The 10,813-nt window shown below is 30.3% G+C and overlaps 1 protein-coding gene across 1 annotated transcript in view; it reads left to right on the top strand.

Annotated features, from left to right (window-relative positions):
* The window catches only part of LOC107490432 (cytochrome P450 CYP736A12-like), a 20,624-nt gene that overhangs the window by 673 nt on the left and 9,138 nt on the right, over positions 1 to 10,813 (top strand). Inside the window, exon 2 of the mRNA XM_016111212.3 lies at positions 360 to 731. Within this exon, the coding sequence (XP_015966698.1) occupies positions 360 to 731 (372 nt within the window). The remainder of the gene's footprint in view (positions 1 to 359; positions 732 to 10,813) is intronic.

Genomic DNA, 10,813 nt, shown 5'->3' on the forward strand with positions numbered 1-10,813 from the left:
TTTGGGAGTAGTATATATTATTGATCATTTTTTTTTTAAATTTCAATAGGATATGAGCTGACTTTTTATTTTAAATTATTGTAGAAGAAATTATGTTTTTGTATATTATATTTGAATTTCTTTAAGTTAGGCTTTCCTGACTTTTCGTGCCAGTAAATTTGGATTTTTCTTTAATTTTGCTAGTACAATTTCCGAAATTAGACTCGCCACAAAATTTGAGATAATACACGAAAATAAATTCTTTTTACAATGATTTAAAACATAAAATAAAAAATTATTTAAATAAATAAAAAAAGGGAGATACGAGTCCCAAAAGGCAAAAATTAACTAAAATACATAGATTAATCTTTACTTGGCAGGTAGTAGAAACTCTTTCTTATGGCCGAAAGGGGTTGGTGTTTACGGAGTACGGTGGTTATTGGCGCAACGTGAGGAAGTTGTGCACCTTGCAACTTCTAAGTGCATCAAAAGTTGAGATGTTTGGTCCTTTGAGGAAGAAGGAGTTGGGAATGTTGGTGAATACACTTAAGAAGGCTTCGGATTCACGTGAGGTTGTGGATCTTAGTCAGTTGATTGGGGAGGTTGTTGAAAATGTCACTTTTAACATGATATTGGGTCGTAGCAAGGACAATAGGTTTGACCTCAAGGGCCTCATTCATGAGGTTATGTACTTGATTGGTGCCTTCAATCTTGCAGATTATGTGCCTATCTTAGGTTCATTTGATCTTCAGGTATGCCCCTGTCTCCTCTTAATTTCTGAACTTAGATCTTGAGGACATTGGTAAAATAATAAAATAAAGAATTAATTATTATTAAATTTATAAAAGTTACTATATATGAATTTTATTATTTTAATTATTTTATTTATTATTTATCAATTTTTTTACTTTAGAATAACTTGATTTTAATTAATTTATGTACCACGTTGTTTTCTATTTCAAAAACAGGTAAATCAGTTGGACTGACTTATTTTTTTTGGTTAATGGATTTAAAATAATTTTAAAAAATATATTTTATATAAATATATTATTTTATTATATTTATTTAACTCTAATTGAATTTTTAAACTATTGTATCTCTGATTCTATCTCATTTGATTTCCAAAACCTTGCTAAAATACCAAACCTGCATTTATTATCAAATTGCATGATCACTTTTGTTTTTCAAATTATTTATTTATATGTCGTTATTATTTTTGTTAGTGATATTTTAAATTTACCACTAACAAAAATAATGATATATAACTAAATATTTTAAAAAATATACTTTAATAATAAATTTAAAAAATAGTATATTATTAGTTTTTTTTATGATTATTTGATACGGAACTCAGATAAGATGGAAAATTAAAAAAAAAAATTCCTCTATCTCAATTTAATTTTGGACGTCTATCTCTCACGTTTACACTTAAACTTTTTTAAAACTCATAAATTTTTATTGATCAAAATTAAGAGGAAAAAAATGACTACCAAATTGTAGAAAATTTTTATCTCTTAAGTATAAAATTTCAATTCATAAGTTTATTAAAATAAAAATGGGTCAAATTATAATTAGACTTAAAATAAATAAAATAACATAAATATAAAATAAATCTTAAAATAAATATTAAAAAAATAATACCTATTTGATTCAACTTGATTAATGAGAATCTTCAATACAACTTGTAAATAATAAGACGTTTGGCTTTCTATAATTGTTAATCATTGTCTTGTCCAATTCTTAATACATCTCTTTAGCAAATGATTTAGCTATGTTTGTAAAACATTTTTTTATTCTCTTAGTTATTGCTCTTGTAATTGGATCAATTGGCATATGACAGTTCTCAGTTTGTCTCACAGAATTCGTATCATTTCCTCCCTCTTGAAAAAAATTCGTCCTCGAATCTGGATCCAAATCAAAAGGAAAAAAGGTCATAAATCTTAAAAGTAACTGACACATTATACTCACCTGAAAGGTCAATCTTATAAGCATTGTTATTAATTCTTTCAAGCACCTAAATAGACCATCACTCTTAGGGTCTAGTTAGATTTTCTTTGAGTAGAAAATCTCCCATTTCTCAAATGAACCCATACCTAATCACCAGATTCAAAGATAAGTTGTCTTCGACCTTTATTCACCCTTTGAGTTGTCAATCTAATTTTCTTTTCAATCAACTCACGTGCTTTTAAGTGCATTGTTTTAACCTTTTCACTTTTATCTTCTGCATCCAAACTAATAAGATCACTCAAAGACAAAGGCAATAAGTTCAAAACAGTTAAAGCATTAAAACCATGCACGAGTTTAAAAGGAGAAAAACCTGCAGAAAAATAAATTATTTTATTATAAGCAAACTCAATAAAAGGTAAACAATCTTCTCAAGTTTTCAAATTCTTACCAACAACAGCACGTAATAAGATCCTCAATATTCGATTTACTACTTCAGTTTGACTATCAGTCTGAGAATAACAAGTAGTAGAGTATAATAATTTTGTGTCCAATTTATCCCATAATACTTTTTAAAAATGACTCAAAAATTTTACGTCGCGATCAGAAATAATAATTTGGGGAACACCATGTAAGAGCACAACCTCTCTAAAGAACATATCAGCAATGTTTGTTATATCATCAGTTTTATGGCTTGCAATAAAATGAGTCATTTTACTAACCTGTCTACCACAACAAAAATGCTATCTCTACTTTTCCTAGTTCGAAGCAAATTAAGAACAAAATTCCTAGAAATATCAATCCATGGATGCATAGGAATAGGTATGGGAATATACAAATCATGTGATAAAGACTTAGATTTAACCTGTTTACATGCAATACACTTAGCACAAAATTTTTTAACATCTCTACGCATGTGTGGCCAGTAAAAATATCCAGATAACACATTCAATGTCTTTGTACACTAAAATAACCCATCAAATCCCATTATGTGATTCTAGAATAAGTAAGTCTCTAATAGAACAAGCAGGCACACAAATTCTATTACCACGAAACAGAAAATCATCATATTTATAAAATTTGTTAAATGTACCATGTTTACAAGAGGCATAAATAACAAAAAAGTCAGAATCAGTTGTATAAAACTCCTTTAAAAACTCAAATCCTAACAACTTAGAAGTAAGTGTAGTAATCAAAACATACCTCCTAGATAAAGAATCAATAACTACATTCTCTTTACCTTGTTTATCAAATTTACCTTGTTCTTTTAGATACTTTAAAGATTCATGATTCTTGTGAATCACAAACTTTTAGGTAAGAGATAGTATTACCGAACTTCCAAAACTCGAACCAAAGCATATAATTCTGTCATAAGTTAAATATTTGCGCTGAGCTAAATTCAAGTTTTCATAAAAAAAAAGCAATGACTCGTTTTTTTGCATAAAAATAGCACCTATACCAATCTCAGAATCATCACATTCAATCTCGAAGGTTCTATCAAAATTAGGTAAAACAATAATAGAGACAGGACACAAATAATTTTTTAGGTATGAAATGTAATTTCTTTTTTCTTTTCCCATTTAAATTTAACATCTTTTTTTATAACCTCTGTGAGAGGCACATCAATAATAGGAAGTTTTTTCACAAATTTCTTGTAAAACCTAACTAAACTATGAAAATATTTTACTATAAAAATATTTTTAGGTGTTGGCCATTCACAAATAGCCTTCACCTTTTCTTTATTAACTTCAACTACATTCACACTCACAACAAAATTAAGAAATACAACTCTATCAATACAAAATGTGCAATTTTAAGATTGGCATATAATTTTTTTTTCGGAGCACTTTTAAAACAGCTGAAACATGTGACAAGTGGTTATCCAAACAAGTACTATAAATGAGAATATCATTGAAATAAACAATAACAAATTTATTCAAAAATTCTTACAAAACATGGTTCATTAGACGCATAAAAGTACTAGGTGCATTAATTAACCCAAACCCACTCACATAACTCATGTTTGGTTTTAAATGTAGTCTTCCATTCATCTTTGAATTTTATTCTAATTTAATGATACCTACTTTTTAAATCACTTTTAGGGTGAATTTGGTTCAAATATTAGTTTTCATTCCAAAAATATCATTTCTAGAAATACAATATCAAAGAATGAGATTACTTGGCATATAGCATTTCTATGTTTAATTAGTTTACAAAATCTAATACTTTGAAATTGTGTAATATTCTTGGAAATGAGTAATTTTTTGTTTTGTTGGTTAGATCATATTATGTAATATATTAAAATTATCCTTATTCATTTAAATTAAAAGGTTAATGGCTAAACTTAATAAATACATGAAAAAAATTTACTTATAAAAGTATTTCAAGATAAATTTAATATAATTATTTTTAGATAAAAATATTTATTTTTATTTCCAAAATTATTTCCAATATCAAATTTTTTTAATGTTTTTAAAAAATTAAATATAAAACTAATTGATTTTAATTTACAAAAAATACCTCTAATAATAAATTTACTATACTATCCCTATAATAACAAATATATTTAATTAAAATTATTATTGAGTCTATTTTTTTTTTAAAATTTACTAAAATATTTCTAATATCAAATATCTTTAATTCAAATTAACATTATCATAATTAAAATTAGCACAAAATATTTATCTAATTATATAATATGTCAAAATTACTCTCGATCATTCAAATTAAAAAATTAATTATTATACTTAATAAACACATAAAAAAATCTACATATGAATATATTTTTAATTAAAAGGTTAATATTATTATTTTTGGACAAAAAATATTTTTATTTTCAAAATACCTTTAATATCAAATATTTTTCACCAAAATTATTATTGACTCTAGTTTTCTTAAAAAATTAAATATAAATCTAATCAAATATTATTACTTTTTTACATTTTGAATTTATAAAAATACTCTAATAATAAATTTATTAAAATATCTTTAATAACAAATTTATTTAATTAAAATTATTATTGATTTTAGTTCTTTTAAATTTATTAAAATATCCCTAATATTAAATATCTTTAATTCAAATTAACGTTATCACAATTAAAATTAGCAAAAAATACTTATCTAAATTTTTAAAAATTTCATAATTCATAATTCGGTTTTATAATCTATAGTTGAACTTATGTAAGATAAATTTCAACAAATTCTAATCATATGTATTAAAAAATTTTATTATTATCCAAATCAAAGTTACAAAGAAATTATAAAAGTAAAAAATTACTATCACTAATAAGTATACATGCACAACTCTTGTACAAGAACACAAACACATCAACAAAATAAAATCATTACGATAGATAGTCTCACACACAAAAAAATGATCACAATTATCAAACTATCTTCTTCTCTATTAGTTCCACATTTTTTGTGCAAGTTGATTTCTCTATCTATTCTAAGTATATTTTGATATACTATCTCATCAATAGGATCTACAACCATCACAAAATTTTTTCGTTTAAGTAGATGTACCACTAATAACTACACTCTACAGCATATATAAGAATATAATTCAATACAAATTATTTACAAAAGAAGACAACAAGTCAAGAAAAGCAAAAAATATTAACGATAATTCAGCTGCTTCTAGGTCTGTAGTATAAATGGCACTAGAAGATGCATGTCATTATTTGAAATTTCTAGGTTTAGAGCATTTTGAGAATTGCATGTATGAGACAGGCAGCAAAAATAAACATTAAAAAAATACCTTTAATTATAACAAAACTGAGAAACTGTCTTGCGACGCAAATATAAAATATTGTGTCGGATTCAATAAAGGAACATCGGATCCTTCATCAGGCAGTGGAAATCAAAGGCATAAACTAAGCACTCTCTTGGAAAAACCCATAGAAAAATAAAATTAAAAAAATCTCAATCATCAAAGATCCAAAGGGAGATCCAATTGAAGAAAGATCAAAACTTCAATCAAGATGCAGCGAAAGCGCACCGATTGAATAGTACCCAAATGGCCAAATCTTAAGATATGAGGGGAGGCACAATGAGATTAGGAATCAGAGGACAAGGTTCATTATTTGCTCTATGCCTCCCCAACACCCTCGGCTTTGCTTTCTTCTCTTTCCAATATTATAAAACGAGGCCTGAAATAATTGAAAGTGCATACAATTGAAATTGAAACATCCAAATTGACACACTTATGCTGCATTTGCTTCATCAACCAATTAAAAAAGAAATTTGTTACTACTAAGCCAAACATGAACAATACAGGATTGATGACTACTACTGCAAATAAATCCAAGGTCTAAATACACAAATAAACAAATACCACACTAACATACAGAAGACCCCATGTTTCAATAGAATAAAACTCCATAAAAATCAATATCACTTTGAAAAGAAAAAATTGCAAAAACTTTCGATCATTGTTGTGGTATAGTGTTCCGGTTAAGAAAACAGTTAACAACATATTTCAAGTTTTCAACTAACAACAAACTTTTCTAGTACTGAATATGGCAACTATAATCAATACATAATACACATTCTCTCGTAACAAATCTTCATCTCAATTCATTATGTACAAATATAGTCAAGTACAACATCTTTTATGATAGAACTTCTTTCAGTAAACTTAGAAATAGCAAGTTTGACAACATTACACGAAGTAAACAGTCAAATATGTCATAAACAAATCAAATTTCACTAACATATTAATGAATAAATCAAATACTACCATAAACTACATCATACGTCATATATTTCATTGCTGTCAATAAAAATCATCAACATATATTTGCAAGTAACTTTATAAAAATCAGTCACTATTTTCAACATTCACCAACTAACTCACAGCACAAATAGAGTTCAGCCAAATAATAAATAAATAACAAACAAAAAATAAAATTCAAAAATAAACAATATAAAAAAGCCAATTGCAGCACTAATAGTTTAAAAAAATATTAAAAGAGAAACATAGATGAATACCTAAATTTCTAAGATGACAAGCAATCATAGATACATAAATATTCAATATCCTTAACCCAATCCTTAGCTGAAGAAGAAGATCTTGTGCTTGAAAAAGATGAACAAGATTGTAGAAGACAAATTAAACTCTCTCTATTGGTTATTGCTGAAACGCAAGGAGGGAGAGAGTGAGGAAGGCGTGGTGAGAGGGAGGTGTGGTGACGACATGAGTAGGAAGCACAGCTTGAGTAGACGCGGAGGTGAGAGACGCACGAGCAGTCGAGCTCAGATGGACGAAAGAGGCCAGACGCGACCACACGACGCGAAGGATTCGAACAGAGTTGGGGTGATGTCGGTGAAAATACAGTGGCGGTGAACCGAGGTGAATCTTCCTTCTAGAATGATGTGCGTGGTGGTTGTGCAGACTTAAAAGCGACGGCAAGGTGGCGTCGATGCCGGTGGAGCTTCCATGTTTTGGGGGAAAAAGCTCTATTAGGATTTTGATTTGTGGTAAAATGAGAATGGGGAGATCCAGAAAAGAGGGTTTGTTATTTAGATGAGGGTAGTTTGGTCTTTTTTCTTTTGTTATACAGATTCCATTTCCATTGGAATTAAATATACCTTAAGGAAAGGTGGAAATTAAAATGATAGTATTTTAATTTCTTAGAATAAAACTTACCTAAGAATAATTTTTCAAACCTTGAACTAAACATGGGAATATGATATTCCCATCTTAAAAATTTTGGGAATATTCTATAATTTTCTCGACCACACACACTTAGTGAATATGCATATACCATTCATCAACCATGTTATCTAACCTAGGGATAGGATAACGATACTTTGCCGTAATCTTATTTACTGCACTACAATCCACACACATCCGTCAAGTACCATCCTTCTTTGGAACTAACAAAACTAGTACAACACATGGACTCATACTTTTTTTGATGTGACCTTTGGCTAGTAATTCCTCTACTTGTCTTTGAAGTTTTTTTTTTGTCTCCTCAGAGTTACTCATATAGGTTGGTCTATTAGGAAAGCTAGCACCAGGAATAAAATCAATTTGGTGCTTAGTCCCTCATAATGGAGGAAAACCACTTGGCACGTTAGTAGGAAAGACACCTGCAAATTCCTGTAACAAAGAGACAAATCTATTTGAAAAATTTGGATCAAGTTCCGTGTCAAATAATAAAGTATCTATAAACTGAACCATAATCATAGCTCTCTGCCTATTAAAGCAATCTTTAAATCTCTTTCTTTTGCAAAGAAATACAATTTTCTCTCAACTCTCTCATTTTTCTCTGTATTTACACTATTCTCATGACATGTACTCTTTTCTTTCTTTTCACTCACCTTAGGGCCTTTTGCTATATTCTTTTCTCTCGTAGCTTCTTTTCACTCATATTTTTTTGACCTCACATCCCATTTTTCTCTTAGTATCCTGTTGAACCTTCAACTGGTCAAGGTAAATCTCCTTAGATGATAATGAAGCAAGAGTGATCTTACGACCACTAAAATCAAAGGAGAGCCAATTCGTATAACCATCATAAAATGCTTGACGGTTGAACTGCCAAGGTCTCCCCAATAATAAATGACAAGCTTGCATTGGCACCACATCACACAATGCCTCATCAACATACTTTTCAACAGAAAATGCAATTGTTACCTGCTTGTCAACCTTGATCTAACCGTTGCCATTCAACCACTGCAACGTATATAGTTTAGGATATCCAACACATGTCAAACCTAATTTGTCCATCATATCAGTGTACTAACTACATTAGTCTAACTTCCACCATCAATAATAAGATTACACACTTTTTCACCCACCAAGCATCTAGTGTGTAACACCCTACCGCACAGAACTTTACATCTATGATGTAAAACAGAGGTGGCGAGATACTACGACCTTTAAAAATAAAATATAAATACGTATAATAGTAAAAAGAATGTAGTATAATAGGAGTCTTGAAGAATAGGTAAAACAAAATCGCAAAATTAAAAGAACAACGCTCAGGATGTAAGGTTACGCGTACGAAGAAAGCTAAGGTTCATAAACATATGTATATAAAAGCAAGAGTAGAGGGTCAAGATTATAAAATAATAAGCTCCTAACTCAGCCTGCGAAACTAAGGCTAGCCGGAGAATATTTACATACATATATACATAACCCAAAGGCCAAAATACATATATAAAAACCCTAGTTCTCCATACACCTCCAAGAGGCACAAAAGTAAAACAAGTTATCAAGAGAGTTCTATACATGTGATCATATATATACTATACACCAAAATAAAGTCCCAAAAGATCCACTTCGTTGTAGAGCTCCAAACACCTAGCGAGGTGCCTCTTGATCTGCATCTGAAAACACAGAATATTCATATGGAATGAGAACCGGGGGTTCTCAGCATGGTAAATGTACCACGTACGTAAGATATAAGGTCACGAAAAAACCAGAGGCAATCCTAGAACACCGACACTCAGAATTTAAAGCTTAAAGATCTAAAGTAGAAACCATAAGTCAAGGTGGTTTTCTAAGGATTCCTAAGTTAACCAAGTCTTAAGCCTAACCGAAACCCTAACTTCTCTGCCTTTCCTCCTTTCCTCCAACTCTGGTGAATTTACATAGACAAACAAGCAGACAATGACAAATATAGGTAGAATACAAGTAATACAGATAGCAAGTATAACAATTAGTATATTAAAATCATTTAGGCATTCCCAATTAATGTACAAGCATACAATTCAAACAATATGCATATGATGTATGGCTGTCCTATGGCTGATGAGTCTCATCTGTCGGTTATAAAGCCAACCTGATAAGTTTGGCTGCTAAACCCTGGACTGTCCCCCGATGCACATCCCCAAGAGTCTATGCATAGCTTTTTCTCATATATAAAATTGCTTAATGGGAGTATCCTTCCCGGAAATTTATACGTGCCCAGTCACCTTTATGTCGTAGGGTTAACAGAGTATCGAGTCTCAACCTAGAATACGTGGGAGCAAGCCACGGTACTTTACCTAGGGACACTCATATCTATATATATATATATCATACATTTGCACTTTCAAACATAGTTCATCATATCCCGGTGCAAGTGGGGTGAACAACACCCTTGCATCTACCGGGGGAGCCTCTATACTAACCAACCTGGAGCAAGTCGGGCGAAACCACAACCCTTGCGTTTACCCAGGAGGTACGTTCTCATATGCCCAGGAGGAACAAATGAGGGGATCCTAACCTCCCATGATCTCGCTGAGAGCGATTTTACAATACTAGGAGGAACAAGAAAAGGGATCCCCACCTTCCACCATCTCCTGGGGTCGCACTTTCAAGAAAGAGTGCTCAAATGAAATATTTATTCATTTCTTTAATTAGTTTTATAATTTAAGAAGTATATATACATATATTTATGCCACCTATCTTCTCATACCTAATTTATCATTTTTCCAACCTTACTTCATCCTCGAGATACCTCCTTTCCCCTGGCTTCATCTCATTACTAAACCTATTACTAAGATCTAGGGTCAAAAGTGTGGAAATAAAGGTTTAAAGGTTTAAAATCATGTTTAAAACACTAAAATCCCATTTGCTGAAAACAGGGGTCACGCGTACGCGTGGGCGTACATTTTTTTCTGAAAACGGGGGGTCACGCGTATGGATCTTTTGGGACTTTATTTTGGTGTTTAGTATATATATGATCACATGTATAGAACTCTCCTGATAACTTGTTTTACTTTTGTACCTCTTAGAGGTGTATGGAGAACTAGGGTTTTTATATATGTATTTTGGGCTTTGGGTTATGTATATATGTATGTAAATATTCTCTAGCTAGCCTTAGCTTCGCAGGCTGAGTTAGGAACTTGTTATTTTGTACTCTTGACCTTCTACTCTTGCTTTTATATATATATATAT

This window comes from Arachis duranensis, chromosome 5 (assembly GCF_000817695.3).
Source record: "Arachis duranensis cultivar V14167 chromosome 5, aradu.V14167.gnm2.J7QH, whole genome shotgun sequence".
Taxonomy (NCBI): Eukaryota; Viridiplantae; Streptophyta; class Magnoliopsida; order Fabales; family Fabaceae; genus Arachis; species Arachis duranensis.